At 30.0% G+C, this 24,230-nt stretch overlaps 1 protein-coding gene across 12 annotated transcripts in view; it reads right to left on the reverse strand.

Moving 5' to 3' along the window:
• The window catches only part of LOC116770979 (protein sprint), a 129,752-nt gene that overhangs the window by 15,129 nt on the left and 90,393 nt on the right, over window positions 1-24,230 (reverse strand). For 10 of the 12 annotated variants that reach the window (XM_061520826.1, XM_032662638.2, XM_061520827.1 and 7 more), the window contains one exon: window positions 4,854-5,178. In XM_061520826.1, coding sequence (XP_061376810.1) covers window positions 4,854-5,178 — 325 coding nt within the window. Of the gene's footprint in view, window positions 1-4,853; window positions 5,179-22,940; window positions 23,000-23,508; window positions 23,671-24,230 lie in introns of those variants that run through there. The other 2 variants (XM_061520829.1, XM_032662641.2) reach the window with 2 other exon arrangements.

Raw genomic sequence — 24,230 nt, forward strand, 5'->3', positions numbered from 1 at the left:
GAATTTAATTAAAACATTTATCAAAACGGCAAGAAAGTTTTAATTGAACTCAGAATTTATCTTAAAATACACATATGTACTCTTCACATTTCAGAGTAATGATAAACAAACCCATCGGCAACTGAGGTAGCCACACATAAATAAGCTTCAAGCCACAATCTTGAAAATAAATAAAAAACGTATCACCAGGCGCTGTTATTGGGTCATAAATTAATGGTCTGTGGCAAATAAACGATACATCGTTCCGACATTCGCACTCGGTTAACTGCAGGTTGCAGAATTTAAGCACTTAAATATTATATGAAATTTAACTATTGAAAAAACAATTTACTACAATGGTTGTAACAAAAATTATGATTTGATGATGAAGTATACGCAGTTATGACTGCGTATACTTTGAAATTTTATACTACGTATACTTTGAAAATTGGATCTAAAATTATTTACTTTCTATTTTAAATGGTAAAAAAGAATTATAGTGAAACTTATAAAATTACTATTTACAAATTAAATAATATAAATAGCACGTCTTAAACGATAAACGACGATAATAAATGACGTCGTTTAAATTCCTTAGGCACGGTAAGAACCAATTCAATATCAGTAACATAGAAACCAAAAATACCTGGTGAAATTAATTTCATAATTGGCAACAATAACTGGGCGATGAATCATATAACAATAGCCTTTAGAGCACCCGTTCCCAACCAAGGTGTTAACAATGCTATAGCACGCTTCTAAATAACGGCTCTGGAGACATCATGGTACAGTGGGTTCTAGAGACTAAGCACGCAGATTTATTAGCAAAGTTGGATTCCAATTAGTTTTCTATGGTGTTAAACGCTGCAGTGTATTTGCCACATTAATTTTGCGGCATTGTTTGTTGTTTCGGAATATGATTGTGCCCGCCCGCAGGGAAATTTAAGATGATATTAAAGTCCCACTGTATACGTTATGCTATTTGGTTAAAAATTTAAGAAGTATTAAAGTTGACAAAAAAATAAATAAGTGGATGAAATTTTTCTTTTATATTTTAGAGGAAGGTCCTTAAATTCATTTAAGATACCTCAACTTGGGAGATGAAGTCGTAACTGTAATTTTGAAACCATCTCGATCCCAATCTCTTTAGACGCAGCTGTGTTATAACAAAGATCATAAAAATATACAACTCCTGATACTTAGTGTCTCATAATAGCTTACTTTTACTTCACTTCGGCAAGTGAAAAGTGGTCACACATGTTTAAGTGCTGCAAACGGTTAGAGTTTTAAAGGAGTGAACGGTAGGCACCTGTGACAGAAGTTTTAGAACAGGGTACTTTTAATTGGGTTAATGGTTTGTTACGACAAGATACTTTATCAATTACGACTGTGTTGAACTAGTTACTTTGAGAATCGATGAATATTTAACAGTGACTCATATCGGTACTACCATAATGCTCGTAATGACAGATTAAACTATCCGACAATAGTATGAATGAATTCCAATAATAATGTTGTATACGTTATGTCAATTATGTGTTTTAATGTATACTTTATTTAGTGATTAGTATTTAAATTTAAAACTGTATATAATTCTGTATTGCAATGCTAGCATTTAAGGTAAAATATTAAACGTACTATTAGTAAAGGTAAAATCCAGTAAATGTAAAAATGTCTATAAATGTCAAACATACAATTATCAGGATAAAAAAACGGATATAATGTAAAACCAATTTCACAGAAAACCGCGGTTATTTATTGAAACGTGTATAGAAATTGACAAAGCGACAAACTTTTAACGAGCGGGATTCGAAAGCAGACGTTAAAAAAAAAGAGTGAGAGCCTGAGAGTTATAGGTATTACAAATAGACTTGTGGACCCTTTAGTTTTCTTCAAGTTCAATCAAAGAGAGCAAACACTGTGGTCCAGGGATGCAGGGGTGTATGACTCACGGCACGGCTAGTTAAAATCAATAAGTCGCATCGCTCGTACAGGGAACGTCGGCTTTTGTGGACCCAAATTATATTAATTGAGCGTTTAATTAGTTAGTTGGTTATCTTTTGTTGCTTTCGTTTAGGGCATAAAAAGGTAATATAAAGGATGTGGATACTTAGTATTATATTTTATTTAATATTAATGAGGTAGCAAAGGTTAATTACGTTTTAAGCTAGAATACTAATTAAATATTTAATTTGAAACAATTTAGTAAGGGAAAAGATGATTAAAACAAGAGGTTACTTTGGGTTCTGTATTAGATAATTAGTAACAATGACCTGAATTTAATGAGCTACTAACGAGGAAGAATTAATAAGGAACAAAGCTCGTATCCTCAGGTACTGAGAATATGAGCCATTTCTTATCGACTTCTTATTTAATATTAATAATTATATAGTTCTTTTTTTCACTATTAGTGATAAAAAAATTTAGGAATACATTAAACAAACGTAATTCCGTAATGTCCTTTTAATGAGCAGGGACTAATTGTTTATCTCTGTATAATTTAATAATGAATGTTCTTTAAAATTGAAGTATAAAAATGAAATTATAATAATTCTATGAAACAACATAAAAAAAAGAATACAGACAGAACTTTTTTAATGCATCCAGATTTTTTGAATGTACTCACTACCGGAGTAGGTACTGATTCAGACTCACTGAAATGGATGCAAATTACGGTAGGTTGTTTTTTGAACGACGTCAGAGGGCGCCACCGTGCAGGAAGTGACGGGTGCGCCGATAATCGTCCGTTGACAATGGCTGGAATTATACGGTATTAACGTTTTTTTGTCTTTTGAACATTCTGTTAATTTGCCTCTATTTAAATGAAATGTCTTCTTGCTTTTGAGCCACCATTTCCTTTTTGATTTTTACATTTATAGTTGTAGAAAAACATTATATTAAAAAAAAGGTTTTTAGTGAATAAAATCACATAGCTCACAAAAATCACGCTCTGGGATAAGGAGGAAGCAATGTAATGATTCAAAAGAATGCAACAACAAAATAAGTGAATTTTGGGTGGTGATGGCGATGTGCGAATTAATGTCCGTAATTCTAAGTGGTTGGTCATTTATGACCCACAAAAGGCAGTTGTTTCGGCATTAGGGACAGCAATTGAGGGTTAATTGTCAATCCGTAAGTGTGGCATAATGAATACTATTGTCCACCCTTTTGTTTTCAGAACAGGGTTTTCAATTAAATGCCATTAGCAATGTAGACTTTTATTAATACTAAAATAGAATTTTCAAGTTACAGTTAGTTATAGCCTCCATATTTTATTGTTGTTTCGTATGAATAATTGAAGCGTATGTGTGAAATACTTTCGTTTCTACTTGACTTTGTAAATTCGGTTACAATGAGAATTTTTTTTTTTGGCCGTGAAATTATTATAGAAATGATATACATATTTTTTAAATAGATATTCCCAAATTATGTACTTTTAAAACTTTTCTTAGATCGGATCCAAAGTTAAAAAGTTTTTTATCGTCATGCAAAACTTTAAAATATTAGTATTTTTTTGATATTATTACAGATAGAAGTACTCTATGAAGTTGCAATTTATGAGTAAGAAACAGGATCTTTCAAGGCGTACTTTTAGGCGGAAGGGTTTAGTATTCTCGAGCGCGAGCCCACAATTGACTGAAGTAACATCTCGAGTGTTTTTGTCGTGTTACAAGTGCAGAGGGCAGCTCGTACGCCTGTGCGTAAATATTGTTTTTGCTATAGTTTGAATGTAGACTTATATCATATCTTACTATTTTCTAAGATTTTTTTAAATGGTATTGGGAAGAAATACTTAAATATTTTACATTTATTTAGACACTGAACAGTATTTTTTAACTAAACATTGAAGGAAAGTAATCTCGAAGAAAATTCTATTTTATAAAATGTTAACAGCCTCAGTGTCTATAAAGAGAGTTCCCTTCTACATTTATTTTATTTCTGTATATCTCAGACAGAATATTTCTAGAATAAGCTACAAATAGACCGAAATAGATACCTAAAGTTTTTAGAGTTAAAATTTATCATATTACTGTTTTTTTTTCAGTAAGTACAAATATATTACTAAAAGTCCTTTTACTTTAAACAAAAATTTGAAAATTACTCTTTTGGAAAGTATGACCTTATGTTTTGATAAAATTTATATATAGTTCCACATTTCTTATAATTTGGGTGGCTAATATTTGTATTCCTTCAATTTATCATCGTAGCTCTATGCTTTTCACGACAACAAGATACAGGTTGAGACTGTCCTATATTAGATATTGTTGTTATAAATCTAAATATTAATTTCTGCTACTATTTAAATAACAAAACTGACTTTTGTTCGTGTTATATATATGTAAGTATAGAGATTTATATACCATTACTAAAAGATTTCATGCTGCAATAAATAAAATTTTGAATGCCGTTATTACTCACATTACTTATCTACATCAGCTTCTCGGGAAATTCGTCACCGATTGTATAAAGATTTTATGTGAATGAATGTAAAATAACTCCCTATTCACATGATAATTCATGTAGAATGGTATAAAGACATACCTCATGCAAGTTATTCAAAGTATATTGCAACGGTTCACAAATAGATTTCAAGTCTATACATTAAATTTCCGCGAGCTTTTGCCTCCGTATTTATTGCAAGAAACTTCAAATATTTAATAAAGTTATATTTACGGTAATAAAAAGACATAAATTTATTCCATTTATGCGATTTTTTTTAAATGGAGTCTTTACTAATGTCAACAGAGTTTCTCAACTATTCGGATTCAGAAAACTTAAGTTAAACTCTTTCGAATACGCTACGTAAGGAGTTCATTAGTCTGCAGAGACAGTTTTACATTTCATTCAAACTTTTGAATGCAAGTTTCACGTACCTGACTGAGGCTATCCCCTAGACTGCCCTCAGCGTCTAGCGGCTGAAAGAGGTGATTCGTTTCTTTAATTTCTCGTTTTTGCTTCCTGTCCTGAGCTTCTTTCATAGCTTGGCTTTGCAGTCTTTCAAAGAATTCACGAGGCTTCATCGGCGGGGGTTCATCGTCTGGCGGCGGGGGCGGCGGCTGCGGCAGTCGTGTTCGAGGCGGGCTTCTGATGAGAGATCTCTCGTCATCCTCAGTCGATCGCCCATCATGATCAGACTCTGAGCTCCGACTCTCCCTGTGCCGTACTCCTTGAAGATGAGGTTCTAGAAATGTAGCATTCCTGAAAATAAATATATATTTCAAACTCGGTCATATAATTTTTGCAGCTATTTGTAAGTCAGATAATAATACAAATTCTTTTAAATTATAACCCATGGTCTTTCTATTAATCTGATCATGCGTAAGAAGAAAAACATAATAAATTTCAGAAAAACATTTTCACGAACAGTATCACAAGTACAGAAATTTAGGTAATACTGTATTTTCAGTAATTGTGATTCTCGTGTTTGTTTAATGAATATAACAGAATTTATTCGTTTAGAGAATAGAGTCAACTTGTCATAATACATTTATTCGACTACTAAATTCTTATGTAAATATGAAGTTCTTTTCAGATTTATTGTTTGTGAATATTAGTTTAAGGTCGCTAGACAAGTACTCTTATCGTGTAATATAATTTGTTTTGTGTTTATCAAACGTACTTGAGATAAATTTTAGGACCGTAGGTAGGCGACATTTAGAACAATTGCTTTAGGTACTATAACACAATCGATTTACGTGCTCATGCAACCATATGTGTACCTCTGACCAGACTATAGGGACATTAAACAAGATTTATTTCCCGACCAATGCACTGGTAATTAAAAACCACCACACTACACGAGATTGCAAAAGTAAAAACTGGCAAAGTCTAAAGCACATATCACCCACTACATTTTAATTATAACGCAATCCGATCGTATGAAGCGTGCTAACAAAAGAATGTTTTTTTTAATTGGCTGTCCCCAAATTATTCCCATTATACATTCACATACAGTTCAAACATGGAGAGTACAACGGTAGCCATTTTGTCACATACTGACATGGTGCTAACACTCAATTTGTTTTTGATGTCACACGATAACGAATGTTCCGGCTGGCTATATGTGTTAAGGTTGACATGGCTTAATTTAAAAAATATATATACATTTTTAATATTTATGTCATAGTAGACGGATGGCTAACCTGATGGCTAGTGAAACCTTCTACTGTGTCATGTCATCTGAAACACAAGGACTGCGGATGTACTTACATGACATACGTCACAAATAATAACAACAATATTTTCGCCTTAAGCTGTCGCAATAAAGAACTTTATTAATTCAAATAAATAATAGGATATGAAGCAAAAAGTTTGATTCGATAATATAGTTTTCTATAATCATTATATTTATTAAAAAGTAAAAGTAATAGGCTATTAAATAGTACAGATCTCTCGTGTACCCTTTCATAAATAAAGTGATGTCTATCACACGTGTTACTCTGTTCCTATTAATTATTCATCACACGGAACGACACCGGCTGATGAGCTCGTCATTAATTACTAAAACGTCATAATTCGATGCCTTGTTTAACTCAGGTGGGTTGATGGATACGGTAATTTAAGGGGATACGGTAACTTTTCTGATCCCATTTACGTTGAGTCGTAATTTTAATAATCACTTTGTCCAAAACAATTTTTTTCAAGTCGATAGAATACCTAGTTTTTGCTTTTAGACTTAATAGTGTGAAATTCTTTATCTATATTCATTTGTTTTATATATATTAAGTATTAACGTGTTTTTAATATTATTTTTTAAAGCAGTGTTATTATTTTTTATAACATTTTTATATTATTAGATAAATATGTCTTCGCCTGACCGCTAGGGTGCGATATATTAAGACCGAGTTGTTAAGAACTTTTCTTTTCTCTTCGTTTTCAATGTCTGGATTATGTCCCTTACGATTCCTTAGCCTTGTTTTTACCTTAGTAGCTCTTAAAATATATGTAACACACAGGACTAATCGAATAGGCTATACAGACTAAATTAAATTAACCATGACAAAGAAGAGGAACAATAATTTAGGTTTTAAATATTAATAATTTTTTTAAAACATACTTTACAAAGACTAGCAGATCTAGGTATCATAGATATAGAAATCTATAAATTTCGTTGTTTTATTTAACCATATGATATGAAAAAAAAAATTTTGCTTGTAATGAAACAGTTTCTGTTAATATAAATGAAGTGTTAGAAAATCAAGCATTTGTACATATCTGGCGTGATTAACTTTCTAAACGAGACTGTTGATTTGTTAAAACTAACTGACTTTTATTGCCTTTAGGAATGTTAATAATATTGCATTAGAACAAAATAAATGATATTATATATATATCATTATACTTTTTTGAAAATGATGAAATCCCAATACAAGTAACAACATTGTGCAGTAAGAATACATTTTAAATAGAGACGACAAGAAAACATTATGCTATAAAATAGAATTTAATATTTAATTATTTACTTACATCTCATAGGTTTATAGTCACCGTAAATAGAAAACACTCAAAAATATATTATAATCCTAGTTCTAACAATACCACTATCTGTCAAAGCGTTGCGTTTGTCACAAGTCAGATAGTATTCATAGCTAATCAATTCAAATATCAATACAAGAATTCCTGGTCAGAAGAACCGGCAAATAATCAGCCTCAGCGACGTATTATTACAGAGAAATAATTATTTTTGAAGCGCGTCGCATTAATATAAGTATTTTAAATATAACAATATATTATCAATTTTATTAAACGAATGTGTCAACGTCAAACTGGGATCAACATTTTTAATAATAGTCATCTTTTATACAAACAGTATTCCTTTGTAAAACACAATTTTATAAAAAAGAAAAAAATTTTCATGCAACATCTCTCTGATTTTGTTTTATTCTATGGCTTCATTTGCACTTGAATCTTGGAATATTTTGCCCATGTCAACGTTTTTATTTCTTATCTCTCTGATTTGATATTAAACAATTTCCTTCAACACACCGACGCTTTTTTATAGTTGGGGAAATGACATATGGAGTGATTCGTTTGAAGTCTTTCGCATTATCTTGATGTTCATGGGGTTTTGAATAAAAAACCGAATGTATGTGAAATTACTAATATTAATAAGATCAAGGTTACCTAAAGGACGAAGGTTTCGTGAAGAAGCAATAATCATATAAAAAATTACTACCACACAAATTTGAATAGTTATCGTAATAGCTAACATATGAAACTAAAAAACACTCAAATTTACCTGCATTGATACATACATAATTTTGTATCATATACGTTTTTAATGTAACGATCAACTTATGGATATGTTCTAGACGGAGAAAATAAAAATAAATTCAATCATCCGTTTGAAGCCTTAGGGAGGTATTTTATTTTCAATACCTGGGAATTGTTGAAAACTGTTGCGCACTGGTGCATGAATACCATTGCATCTGTCACAAAGAAACGACTAGAGTGGCAAATGCAATAGTAGGGGATACGGATATGACATTTCTTGTCAAATGAATATGATCTTTGTGTGTTTGCAATAAGATATACTGAAAGTGTGATTTTTTCGCCCACGTTTCCACGCTAGTGATTCATACGAAATGCTTTCACTTCGATTCGAGTATCTAATGTGTTTCCGATGTGCTTCTTTGAGGGCGCAATTTGTTGTCTCCAGACAAATTATTTTTTACTAAAAATAGTTCTTCTTCTATCTTTATAAACATAGATGAAAACATAAATAGAAAAATACATAATATTTTTTTTTATTATGTGAGAGTTTCTTATTTACTGTGCTTATCAAATATTTAGCTTATCAGTAAATCAACAAGTGAAAATGACTTGGCAGATATTATTATAAGATTCCATTCTATAATTGACCGCTTGGAAACGAGAAAACAGCAATGATAACGCCCGGTAATACGCACATTATATAACGATTAAGCGCGGCCGTGAAGCGACGTTGTACTTTCAATATAGCACACTGTCAGCGCGTACGAGCTATGTACGAGTAACATGATATGGTTGAACATAATATTTTAAAATATATATATTTTTTATATTTAGTTAGTAATAATAAATACCGGTTCATATAGACGATTTGGGCGTCAATATATTTATCCTATAGTCTAATAACCTATTTATTATATAAAGTACTAAATTTATCGTTTGGGTGAAATGTAATGGCTAACTTCTTTGGTGAATTTATAATAAATTTACAAATAAATGAATATCTTCTCTCATGTATGTTAATTGTAGCAATCATTGAATTTAGGTAACAGGAAATAGTCGTCACTCACCTGACTGAGTGTGAGTTATCAGACAATTAATTTAGAACCCTCTAGTCACAGTCACAATGCAAAGGTATTTAATTAGGATAATAATTTATAATGTGAATAGATGAGATTAAAATTAAAATATAACCGTACTAATTTTAAATAAAAGATTGAGGAAATAAGGATATTTGAAAAAATAATTTGATATTTTTTTCTAACAAGAATCTTGAAATCATTATAATTCTAAATAATTAAAGACAATAAGAATTATGCCTATGTAACTAAAACTATAAATCCCTGATTAATACATATTTAGATTATAAAGCAATAATTAGGATATTTTTTTATAAAAGGTTCAGCACAAATTTATTATAGTTTTGAATGAGATACTTGTGTGTGAGAACGGTTCAAATGACAAAGAGAAAGTGGAAAGTGGGAAAAACTTCAACAGTCGGACCTAAGTTTCAAGAGTGATCTCGAATATTAAACGATAGTGCCTCCACAAATTGTGATACGTGTATATACGTTCCACGATCTAGTAAACTTTGACACGAATTACCAAGTTGCCTATTTGTCGTGGCGACGTCAAGTTAAATTACTTTGCCTTACATTCTGTATATTCATTTAAAGTCTGACGGTTCTTGTATTAAGTAATGAATTAAATATTTTACATAATAAATCATATGTGTGTGTAAAACACAATGCAACAAAAATAAAAACGTGTGAAGATGAAATAAAATGCAAATCAGTTAAGGGCTCATCTATTGTGAGATATATATACTATTTTAAAATATCTAAATGCTAAGTGTTTCGAGGGTACATTCTCATAATGTTAATGTAAATATTTATTTAAATCAATAAACATTTCATTGACTTTAAAAATACTCATATTTATATGTCAGTAAGAGTTAAATGTATATACATATGTAAGTATATAATATTATTTGTTTTAGGAATAAAATCAAAGTGAAGCCGTGAGGAACGGCTGATAGACTCAGTTGTTTCGTTAACGCTTGAGCAATTGTTATGTACGCGGCTGTCTACATTGTCTCAAGTACTTACTCACATGGAGCGCATCATAATAAAGCATGCATGTTAACCAAATTTCACAGGAAAGCAACATCTGTCAAGATGCGACGCTCCACTAATACGATTATAAAAGCAACTTTAGACGGTGACTAGCTTTTAGTACGGACATTTTAGTATTGCAGCAAAATGACAGGGGAAAATGTAATTGCGAAGAACTTTTATTATAAAAGTGTTTTAAAAATCTGTTGTTATTTTTGTACATCTGTATTTATGTTATTACATAGATCCATTTATCACAGAATATAACAATATTTCTAGCTGTATTATCGTAATTTCCGAATTGCTTTATGGAGAGTCGAGATTCATCTTCCTATTTAATCTCAGCGTTCCCAACTTAATCCATTGGCTCCATCGTCGTCTGCTAAATTAAATCCAGGCTTCTTACATTCTCTTCGTTAAATTGTGTTATGAAAAGTCTTTGAAGTTATTTGTCTTACATTACCACATAAATAGAATTATCTTTATAATATTAAATACGGTCTATAATATTCGAACCGCTGTGAAAGAACATTTCTCATAAAACAAACTCATAACGTTACATTGTTCAAAAAATATTTCCGACAAAGCTTAAATCGTGTTTTGTTATTCCTAAGTAAATTTTAATGTAGATAAATGTTAAAAGTATAATGAAATTAAAATGTGCTGCGGAAACTGATTTTCACCCTTTTAGTGTTAGGAGAGGACGCTCTTAAAGTTGAAAACTTCGTTATGTTCGTTATAAAATGATGTATATACAACCAAAATAAATATGAGCTAAGCTAATATAATGAAAAACTTTTTTTGGTTATATTATTTTAATTGACAGCAAACTTTTTTCATAGAAAGTTGGAAACGCTAATCCGAAGGAATATCTTAGATTATTGCTCTATGGAAACTGGAAAGGAATTATAAGATTACACTGAAAGGGGAATTTGGATTAGAGCTCCTATAAATATTCACCTTTAATTATTTGTACGCTTATTATATCTCAAATTCTCCTATAAGTACAAAATAATTCTTCTATATGAGATGCCTATATATATATATATATATATGCCTATATATATATATATATATATATATATATATATATATATATATATATATAGGCATCTCATATAGAAGAATTATTTTGTAATATATATATATATATATATATGTGTGCAATTGTATAGCTATGTCGTAAAAACAATGTGTTTTATTACATAAAAAGATAAATTGTAGATTTTAAAGCTTTTAATATGATCTTGCGATACAACAGCTAATTTGTTTATTACAAGGTACCTTAATTTACTCGTGTTTATAATCTTGACACCACGTTAACCTTTTGGGGATCCAGAATGTATATCTTATCAATAAAATCTATCTTACGTAAGACACCGTCTCAAATGTCGTAGTTACCGGATTTTTATTAAGATATTTCGTAAGTAAGTAGAAGACAGACTATTTATGTCTAGACATATATGTTCGTTCGAGAAAGAAATATGTTCATTTTATCAATGGCTATAGTTTGTGCTTTTCAGAAAATGAAAATATAATCTTGTTTTTTCTTACAATTGCAATAATTTTTTGAACCCCATCAAAAATAATTCAGAAAATATTTTCTGGATAAAACGTTTTGCAGATATTTTATAATTTATTGTATAATTATCGTTGGATTGCAGAATCACATACAACACACTTACGTAACACTGGTTCAATGAGTAGGGGATATTCGGTATGTGACTTATCTCTGTCAGACCTTTGCGGTTAATCTGTTTTAATGTGTTGTTCCATGCGTAAATAATATGCCTTTAGCGTGTCAAGCCTTTCATTGCGAAAATTAGCTCCTACTTGGAGTATATCATTAGATTAACGTCCATTTGGTTGCTCTTAATGATTATATATTTTTTAACATTTGAATCGTTCACAACGTTACAAATTATTATTATTGTTGGGTATTTTTAGTTAATTATGTACCAATTATTAATTTAAGAATTTTTCGATTAATAAAATAATACAAATCTTACAAGAGAGCAGACAAAATCTGAAATATTTTTCTTTATTGCACAACTATCATGACCGGTCAAGGAGTGTTGCTCTCAGTGAGTTTTCACTTTCTATTGGAAATGTTTTGAATATTTTCCAATAGACATGTTGCTGTTATTATAAACAAGATGTCACTGGAAATGAGAATTACTTTTCACTTACATAAATTTAGGGATGCAGACTATCAATATTAATATCAACATATTTAGATCATTTAATAATAAAGACAATATTATAAATATGTAAAAAATTACTCTGTGTGGTAACTGTTATATTATTAAAATGAACTAAATATATTGCAACAAATTTTTCGTACCTTATTATATTGTACCCAAATTGGGTAATAACACTTTTTATTTATTTTTGTTTAAATAAGATGTAGTGTTCGGATTATTCATATATGTACTATGATTTTATGTTGATAAAAATATTAGAAATATAACAGATGAATATAATATAGATGCGAAATAATTATGCTTTAGACTTTGTAACTACCTAATACCGGGATTAAGGCCGAAGGGGATGATTTTAAAGGTACAAACGGGAACATCCCTTTGGTTAATGTACAATAGGGCAAGCTACTTTGAGCGAACTGCTTATATTATCCTATTCATGTTTGCACGAAAGTAAATTTACTTAGGTGCAAATGGTTAAAGCTGCTTTTCATAAATTTTGAAACATGTTTAATGTGAGTATTATAACTGAAAGTTATGAAATTTAAATTAACAAGATGCTTTTAAAACTTCTCTACCATAACAACAATGTTTTAGAATAAAATTATTTCTATTAATAATTTTAATGTGTGACATACAAAAGAAGTATGAATTAAAATTGGAAAAATATACTCGACACAAGCACGAATAATGAATACATACTCAATTTAATTTTCTTTCTCGAAGTCGTTTAAACAGTGTCATTAGCCATTGTGAAAGCACAGATTATATGATGTATTACATTTACCGTAATATACATACAAACGCTTAGAAAGAAAAAGTTGCAATGAGATTTAATGAAAGGTTGTAAATTTAAAGATATGATATATGGAATTTTGGGAAACAGTGTTAAATTATTTTCAGCATTGTACTGTTATAATGCATAACCCTGTGGCCATTTATACGACATTATTTAAAAAAATATTTTTCTTACCTCAAATATTTCTCATATTTTTATAATTTCATTTTGAAACAAAGAGAATTGTACCCCCACCTTTATATAGACATTGTTAGAACCAACTTCAGCATTTAAAATATGCAAGAACAGAACGAAAGCCCTTACGGCTAAACTTCCAGGGCATTAAAATCTATTTGAATATCTCAAACTTTTGGCTAAAATAGTTCTCAGATTCTATCCACAGATATTATAAGATGAATGTTTAAGTGAAACGGACTTTATTACATTCAGATAAAGACTAGTAAGTAAGTTCGTTAGATCACACTGGAGAGTCGGTCTGGGATAGTGCTCGAAGCATTTACGGAGCATTTTATTGATGCAATAAGTACTTGCCGACTATCGAAGATGAGCATTGTGTTTCGCAATCACTTGCGAGGAAAATTTTAAGGTAGAATAATGATGTCTTTGTAGATCTTTTAGTTCAAATCTTGTAAGAAATTGAATCATTCAAGTTACGTTTGTCTAAAATCCGGTCCGTTTAAAGAACAGCATAAAATAAGAAAGACAAAAGAAATCAATTTGATAATTTAATATCCAGAAATGCTCTCAAATAAAGAAATGAATTAGTGTTTGACAGTTTTTTTACCATCAACATTTATTATAACAGTATTTGTTTAGTATTGGTATTTTCATTAAAATCATACTCAACATATTACATACGAATGTTAATAATGATTTACCTCTGCTAAGCAAAAAATAATTTCACTGAACCCCAACAACCGCATGGTTTTAATCGTTAATATAATTTTAAGTAAATCAAAAGCGCCCTCGACGTACTTTCAGGATATTAAAATTTTTCCATAAAATCTCTTTCGTAAGACTTCATCTAAGCCCACTTTTCTGGGATTATAAGAATTATGCTCCTAGAACAGCTATTACAATTTATTAAAGCGTTTCATTTTTTAAATTCGAGTCCAAAGTTTGTTGGAATTTTTAAACGTTGTTTGCTGAAGGAGCGAGATCTGATTCAGGGTTAATTAAAAAAGTTGTACCCATCACTCGCCGCAATAAGCAACAAAATCGTTTATGAAATTAAAAATTTATATTATTTATATAACAAAACGCACAAAATAAATATCTGAGAATAGTATTATGTGAGCCAAAATAAATAATTATGTTAAAAACAAAATAGGAAAATATTTAGGTATGCAAATTATTGCTTGTATAAATTTGTATAAAATGTAGGTAACATTTGCAAGACATCTGCGACTTTATAGAATTGCGAAGTGGATTAGGTCAAATATTTTAGCCTTTACGACCAGCTGCTTGATCCAAAATAAAGTTTTTATGCTCACAGTGTATACCTGTTCATATTTATATTTCAACTTCATATATAATACACATAATATTAAAAACCTCATGTTGTTGTTGTTATAAAATTTTTAAGGTTTATGGTCAGAATGTTGTCAAATGTATTGTTTACCAGCGGCTTTCAAAAACACGAAAAGTCCTAAGAGGGTAATGAGATCTAAGAATTTTGCGAGTAATAATTTAAATGACACTAATATTTTCGGACTACTACGAGTTATTTTATTATTTTTGAAACTACATACTCTCGACGTTTCGGTTACTTTGCAGCAACCGTGATTACGAGCAGACGAGATGAAAATGTCTGACATTCTCATCACATCCGAAAATATTAGTTTTGTCACGAGTAGGTATTTAGTTAAATCCTCAGTAAGAAAATTTCAAACTTACTCGTAATTCTACTTGTACATAATATTATAACTTTAAACTAACTTTTACTTTTCAAAATAACTGCTCTTGCGAGCTTCCAATCTGACTCACTATCGATTTTACATTCCTCAGTATGATGAATAACGCTCGTTAAGTTAGTTATGAGCTACTAATGATCGAAAATAATTCATGTTTTAATTTAAACTATATACATAATAGTTTAAAGATACATAAAGCGGGTCCATTATACAAATTTATGATCAAAACCTAAATTTGATTTTGAATAATATGAAATTTAACCCGTTAACATTTTGCTCTATATATTGCTTTTATACGTCGGAGATCAAAAGTCAACGTTTCCTGGACATAAATCTTTACCGGAGACATCCATTGCACAAACTAACGACTTCCATAAATTAACAGCAAGACAAAGGACCGATGTTGTTATTTCCAGATATTAATTACATCTTAAGTTACATTTAAAAAGCAAAACTAAGATTTACAACCAATCAATGTTTCGAAAATATTAAAGGTGTCACAATATTATTTGCTTATAAATAAGTACATGGTAATCCTTATACTATAAATGCGAAAGTTTGTGACGGTGTAAGTATTTTGTTTGCTTTATCACAAAAAGAAATACTGAATGGATTTTGATGAAACTTCTCAATAATATAGCTTATACATCAGAATAACAAATATATTACAACCCATCCCGGAATTCCATGTAGTTTAAATCAAGGTAATATCAAGGATAACAGCTGTATCGTTTATGATATAACTATAGATGTAACTGATAGTGGGTTACCGTGTCTATTGTTTTAAAACACTTAATACATTTTCTCTCTAAACACAAATCCGATGTTCGTGACAAGGAAATCGCGGGTAAATTATTAATATGTATATTTAAATACATATCTCTTTCAGAATATTTTATGAACAAAATAAGTGAGGCTTGAAAATTTCTAATATATTTGTTTTAAATGTCATTATTGTCAGTTTTAATTTCATAATATGTTATAAATGACCTAACCAGATATTTAAAAATCATATAAGGACAAGTGTTACATGTTATTGGTATATTCACAAAGATATAACCAATACAAACACGTGGGCAAGTATTATCACATCTGGGTCAGATAGCGCACGGATTGGGTCATCGTATTCATTGATTAAATTGAGTCCTGTATACAAAAACATTTGTTTACTAAGATCTTGTTTCCAATTATTTATTTGTTTACGTAATTGTTTATATTTAAGTGAATATGAATAAACAACAATTTAAGATTTTTTTTTTGACCAGAAGACGAAGTTTAGATATTTTTTAGTAACTATGCTCAGACATGCAAAGATCATGCTGGAAGCAATTATGTCGTTAATAACATTTACAAGAACATTTCACATATAACAGTATAATTCATAAATTATTTGGTTTAAAATTCTATAAATGCAAAATGATTTATTCGCCAACACGATCACAGTTCCACTCTCCCCTTCTAGAATATTACTTTCATCTGTTTTTTTTTTATTTTATCGTGGTTTTCTTAATTTCAATGCAAATTGAGTTTATAAACTAGGCACTCGATATATTTCAACCACCACATTATTTTCCGAATAGTCGCTTAGGCCATTTTGCACAAGAGTTAAACACAACAAACGTGAAAAAATGTATGGATAAATAACTGATATGAAAATAATTACTAATGTTTCTTTTGTTTTTCTTTTTAATCATCTTAATATATTCCAACTGCACTGCAGTACCTTTTAAACCGTATTAGATATAAACATTTGTAGAATTTCAATTAAATATGATGAGAACAGAACAGAACTCTAATTGACCTATTTTCTTAACAAACCAGTCTTTCAAGTTGCGTTTCAATTTATTTATTTGCGTACAGTAATATACATTTAGAGATATATCATTATATTTTAACAAATCAACCTCACTTTTATAATACTATATGCGTTTGTGTTTTGGATTTGAGTTTCCTGAAGCACCTTGATTGAAGGAAATCTGTTCTGAGACAGAGATGTAAAGGGGTAGCAGCCCTATGGAAGCGTCAAATCTTCACAGTACATAAATTGTCGCGCCCCATTGCTCACGCGTAATGTCTTCACTTCCTGAAGGAAACAACCTTTCTGTAGGGTCCGATATTCAAAGTTCTTATCAGTAAAGAAAAATACACAGTCTAATACTCGTGAAATATGATGTCTATTTGTCTCTTTATGAAGGGTAAATAAAATATACGGCTCACCTTTACATAACACTATTTTCAGAAGAATTAATAATAAAAATACAATAAAACACTTCAAGCTTAATCAAAAGGTTTTGAATCTTAGATTTAGGAATGGATGTCCTAAAATTAACGTAATTTCTTCTCGTTTATAATAAAACTCATAACTGAATAAATTTCCCTAATTGCTCTGTTATAATATACTACCTTAATTGTTTGCGTGTCGCAGCAATTAGTAAGTTCTATTACGGACTGAGATAATTGAGTGCGTTGGTGCGTTATTTCGTTTTTAGAGAATAAAATAACAATTTGTGCCCATTTCCTCCGCACGATGTATTGCAAGGGATTCATTATCCACCCTCAACAAATCCCGTTTCTTAAGGGAAAAACATTAAGCTACGAAACAAGCATAATATGGATGTGTAGATTTGTAGCTTGTTTTTAATTGCAATAAAAAATATAAACATGGTTTTTAAAGTAATTGTATTTGTACATACTTCACATTGGATAACTCGGAGGTGTAGAAAATTGTACACAGTAAAGGAATGTTCAAAGACAATACCTGGTTCATAATCAAACAATCTGTTCTAGATTCCTGTCTATGAATAATGTTAAACAAGTCAGCTTCAACAATGACTCATTTAGGCGGAAACCTAGTTGATAAGGACATATTATATTATTATATAATCAGCATCTGTAACTAAGGACTTCTCAATTACATAGTAAACTAAGATTATTATAATTTTATTGTAATCTTACTTTAGCTATCTACAATTTTTTTGTAAGTTCAGCTCACTATAATATAAAATTGAATATACATTCAGAGTAAATTTATTTTTAACGGCCATTTCACAATTTTTTTGGTAATTTATTTGGTACATGTAAATGACTTGTCTTGTCATATTAAAATTAGGCTTAATACTTTGTTAAACAATATAATGTTCCGTAATAACTATTGTATAATAAATTATTATATACAATAATATGGTTAGATTTTATTTTTACAGCTCCGTGATCACTAGAGACGGCACGTGAGGGTTTTGAACGTGTACCTACAAACTGGCTTTGAACTTAAGTCACTTTAACTGCGGCAAAAATTTTCGAGTCCACTGATTTTATTTTATATTTTTGTATAAATTATTGAGTAGGTATTAAATTTACTAGCAAAATTTAATATTTTATTTCAAAAATATAATCTATACGGATCTTGATATTATTAAAAAAATGCAAGAAGTAAATTTTATCTTATATGGAGTTGTATCATTGATCAATTATGTAATTAAAATTTACTAATTTATTTATAAAATAATAAAAAGTAATTCATTTAATTCTTCACTCATTTAAGTGAAACGAATTACAATATTTTATTCCCTATTTGTACGGAATGTGATTTCGTAGTGATGGCGAATTTTATGAAAAGAAATAAACAAACAAGTTTCTCATTTTGAGTGTATATTGCTAAATAACTGCTTCTTGTTCAACAAAAGAAACTAAAAAACATGCTTGTATTAAACGAAGCAATAAAGCTATTATGAGCTGGAACTATAAAAACTTGATCTATTTCATCGTAAAAATATAAAGTAAGCGAACTTTGAGAGTGATTTGTTTATAAACACTTAAAATGCAAGATGAAATTCGGCGATTTATCACTCGGCAAACACTTCAATACATTAAAAGCTGTTTGATTTTGTCTTACGAAACCTTGTAACAGTTTAAGCGCATTGTTTTTTTTTTCATAATTATTGCCTTTTTTTTTAATATCATTTTATATTAAATACACTAAAATCTTCCTCTACTATTAATTTGGCCCATATCCACTTTCAGTTTTGATTTATTCTGGCCATCTAGGCCTGTTTTATTGGACGTTATTTCCGACAACTTATATGTCACGAGGACGTTGAACCTTTATCCCAGACATCGTAAGCCAAAGAGGTTTTTTAGAATATATTACTTATTTGAATTATTGAAACAAAATAAAATATATGATAATAAACATATTAATAAATTTCTGTGTACGTACGTTAAGTCCGCTGGTATTATTTTTCCCACTGCATTCACTATTTATTCGTTCACATAAAAACGTATTGATTTAATCCACTCGGAAACCAAGCTCTTTATGCTGTAAATTTTTGTACGGATTTTTGAAAACTGCAGGTTTATATTCCAATAGTCGTTATTTTCATATACTCAATTTGCGATTCTAACTTTCTTTGAGAGGTAATTAATTTCAGAGAAGTAATTCCAGTCTAGACTAATAAATATTTTTGAAATATCTGTAATAAATATCAGATTTTGCAGTATCAATTCGTTATTCACCTTATAATAGATTAGTGAAATCATCAAATACGAAATAAAATTCGTTACTTTCTCGCTTGATTCATGACTTTAAATTTTAATCTTTATTGCCAAAAAATATTCGCTGGATAATGAAATAACACTTTATTGGTATTCAAAACTCGTTTAATATATTTACCAACTGACAATTTAATTGTTGATGTCTGTCTGACATAATTAAGTTACTAAAAATTTACAACTCACACAATAGTACTTGTGTAGAATAGGAAAGTTGCTTTTATGAAAATACATTTAAATGAAAAAATAATTTTAATTTAATATAAATTGTTATGTTTGTATAAAATATGAAAGTAAACATAAATCAAGATTTTTTCTCATTAAAGGATAAATTTTATTTACGTATTGACATGCTCTTCAACTTTAATGAATCATTCATAATATTTAATATTTAATTTCAGTTATTCGAGCAATATTACCGAAGCAATAACGCAAATATGCTCATATGAGCTTACACACAAATAGATGTAAAATATATTATTGCATGAGCTCAAATGAATTGGCTCAAAAATATTTGTCTGTGTTCGTCCTGGCTGTGCGCCAGAGGGATCGCTGTCGTTAAGCTTCGAACTGGACGTAAAATGTAATGATGAAGATATGAAGGTATGCCACTTGGGAATTATTAGGGACGGACAGCTCATAGAATAGACAAATTATTCTAAGGCGGTTCTTTTGTCAAACAACAGACGTACATTAAACTTATTATTTTATTACATTTGAGTTAAACAACAAACTCATATAAATATAAACAAATATGTATATGTCATGTTTCAATATTGTCTTCATGACATTTGATATGTTGCTTATATAATGTTTGCTATAATATCACTGGTTGTAAGGTGTCGTGTCTAGGAAACATCAATCAACTAGATACCACAGGAATCACATGTCATAGAAGCCGCGAATTGACCTTGTCATACATTCATACATGAATTAATGGACTAATTATTCGTCATAAGCATTCACGACCAACGAAATAACATATCATATTACGTTGTGATTTATTTGATTCGAACATGAGAAACGACTCTTATATATAAATAGAATCAAATTAATTGAAATACTTTATAGATTTGATAGCACAACTTTATTATTTTATGTACCTATTAAAGTGAAAATAAATCCGTAATTCATATCAAAAGATTAGCGTGTTGACTTAATATGAGCATGAAGAACTCGGAAGTAAGAGCGTCCGTTATATGGGTCAACGAAACAAAATTAGATTTGAAGCTCTACAGCGAAATGATATAAAAATCTGCCGCAATATTACGCTTATTAGAAATTCACATAATATGTTTAATATACAAGCTTCAACCTTAAATAATCCTCTAGATAAAACACGTGACTGATTCGTCAATATTAACTTAACTATACTACGATAAACTGCGTGGTGACCAAATACTGTTTACCTTATTATCAACGGGTCAATGACATAAAGTACGATAAAAGATTATGTCATTTACATATTACAATCTCGTCATTGTGTTATTTGAACGTATTTAATATCTAAAGTTTAAGGTAAAATACATAATAGTACCTGAGAGATCTTTTTGATATGAAATTTTAAATAAATACCTTCGTCTCAAGGCAAGACGACAAGAAACGTCATAATGTTGTAAAAATATGTCCTCATAAAAAACTGTAAATGTATGAAATTTTACAGACGGCAAGCCTTAAGAAGTATGCGTTTTGTCTGCCGCCCGAGGCTTCGTTGACAAAGAGTAACTGCAAGTGCTGTCTTGCATGCATATTATGCTAAGAATTCAAAAGCACTTTTGCATATTCAAATTTATAATGGTTACAAAGTCGCACCAACTAGTTCTAATTCCAGATAGTTTCTCTAATTCAGTTTATTGAAATCGCACTTTTGAATAATTTATACAGCCTTGAAAGTTGTATGAGATATTAATTTGAGGGAAATATTTATGATCACTTATTTGATGGATTACGCTTAAATTATGTGCTGTGCCAAGTAAATTTGCCACCATATTGAATACCTCCGTATGTAACATTCGATTTACAGAACTGTCGACACAGCACAGGTTTATTTCATTTGTAAATAACACGGGTAGGGCGTGGATGTGTGAATGGATGCAGGTATTTTGCTGAGACGGATTTGTTAAACGTCGCATTTAAGAAGAATTCCTATTTCTAGAAATCAACAATGAACAGCAGAGAGACCAGTTCAAATAAAATTAAACTTGAATTTCTTTTAAATATAAACATAAAATTTTGCTAAAATTAATTAGAACCAAAATTATTCTATTATAGAAATTTATGTCTTAGAATGCCTTCAAACAAAAAGAGTTTGCTTCATCATTATTAATCGTCAAAACTGGGTTTTATAGAGACGAATTTTGAAATTTATAAAATAAAGATTGAAAAATTGCTTACCCTCAAAAAACAACGTAATTAAAAAAATCTACTTTGAAAGCAATGTGAATTTCATTAAAATACTAAATTCAAATATCAAAAATATTAATCACAGTGAAATAAATTTATCAAGATTTACATACATCACTACGATATTTTGCAAAATTCTTAATATTTGGGAAGAAATTGTACCAAGTCTTCTATTTTTACTTTATCAGAATCAGTGAATAATAAGAACACAAAGCAGTTATGCACCCGGTTAAGTTAAAAGCCTTAGTGAATTACACAAATAACTTATCACACGTCTAGAAGTTTTATATCAGTGATTAGTACCGCAAGAAATGTTTCACCTTCCTCCAAAGAAACTTTGTCTACTTAAACCACGAAGCCTTCAAGCGTTCGCAAAGCATCCAACGAATGCATGTGAGAGGGTAGCACGCCTTGCCAGATATGAGAAGCCCTAAAGGGGTATTATAAAATCCTCGAGACGATGACATGGAATTTGGAATAGTCCTCCTGGCTATAATAAATAAGGATGCAAGTGGGGGCTAGCATTGTTATTTCCTTTACGGGCCGTCTTATGGCGCTCTTAATTAATTTGAAACTTTCTGAGGTCTCCCATGGTGTGCAATTTGAATAATATCCAGAATAGGGCGTTGAAGCTTAATTTTAATTGCAAATATTTATGTTAAACGAGCCTCCCGGCGGAGTCGAAGATCCTCCCACGATATTGCAAAGTATGATATATTGTTCCAACATTGTTTCCTAAAAGTCAGAGGTTAAAAGTCTTCCGCATTGTTACCTTAAATAGACGAGACTGATAGACTTTTTGTAGCTGTTCCAACTCTTTGTATTTAGTACCTAAAACAAATGCAAAAACATTACTTCTTCCTATTCATTCTTATCATTTAAATATTTCCTCTAATAATTATTTGTTATTATTCTTTAAAGATGTTTTTATTACAAAAACCTCAGATATTAGATATATTACATCATAAATTTTTGCTAAGTAGACATTAACTTTATTAAAAAATGTGATATGATTTATATGCCATCAGATTATCACAGAAAGACAATTTTTCACTCGGTATAAAAAGTTCAAGTTTTGTTGGAAGCACGTTCCAGCGATATTAAATGCGATCCCTCGTTAGTCTGTGCATGGTACTGCTATAGCCTAATGGCTTCTAAACTCACCTGAATGGAAAGGTTTAATCGGAACTATATGAGACCTTAGCTCTGAAATATTTATATAATTACAAATTCTATATTTTGTACTGCTATTTGTTAATATTTTTATAATTATAAAATTTACTTATTTCATGTAGAGTTTTTTCATTAAATATTTTATTTTACTACTTACTACTACTTACTTCAAATCACTCACGGTACATAAAATTATATATTTATTTTAAATTAATATTTCTCGGGAGAGGCAGAGATTATGAAGCTTTTACGAAATATATTACGATTAATATGAAGTAACTGAAACAGCAAACACTTATATACAACACTGAACTAGGACTGAGTGTTAAGATTTCATCGGAATCTTGCACAGCACGCAGCTTCTATTCATCACTGTCGAGTAATTAGCGACTCGAGACTAGACGCACCCATTTTGATAACATAGTGCACTTTATCACTTAGAGCAAAAGGTTCAATTTAGTTGTGATAGATTCGTGACGTAGTTTAAAATGATAGAGACTTACGAGCGACTCCCGTGACGCTCTCACGCAATGTCTACTGGCAAATGTCTGCTTGAAAATAGCAAAGGCTTCATGTAGGTGGTTCAATTAATAAAGCACAATTATTCGTAACTGGTTCAGGCAACGTTTCAAATGAATTTATAGTGGAATCAGGTTAACAGCTGTTGTATAAAATATCAAAAATGGCTTGCAACATTATCGATTTTGTATTTCCAAAAAAATTTTTATTGTTTTGCTATCATTTTGTTCCTTGTGTTTTTTATCAATATATTGCGTTTTCAATAAAATGTCCAGATGCAGAATGCAAAGATTCTAAAATCGTCACTAACATGAAATCGTGATTTCATAAAATTTTCACTGACTATAGATTTATTTATAGGAAAAATATA

Source organism: Danaus plexippus, chromosome 7, assembly GCF_018135715.1.
Source record: "Danaus plexippus chromosome 7, MEX_DaPlex, whole genome shotgun sequence".
NCBI lineage: Eukaryota > Metazoa > Arthropoda > Insecta > Lepidoptera > Nymphalidae > Danaus > Danaus plexippus.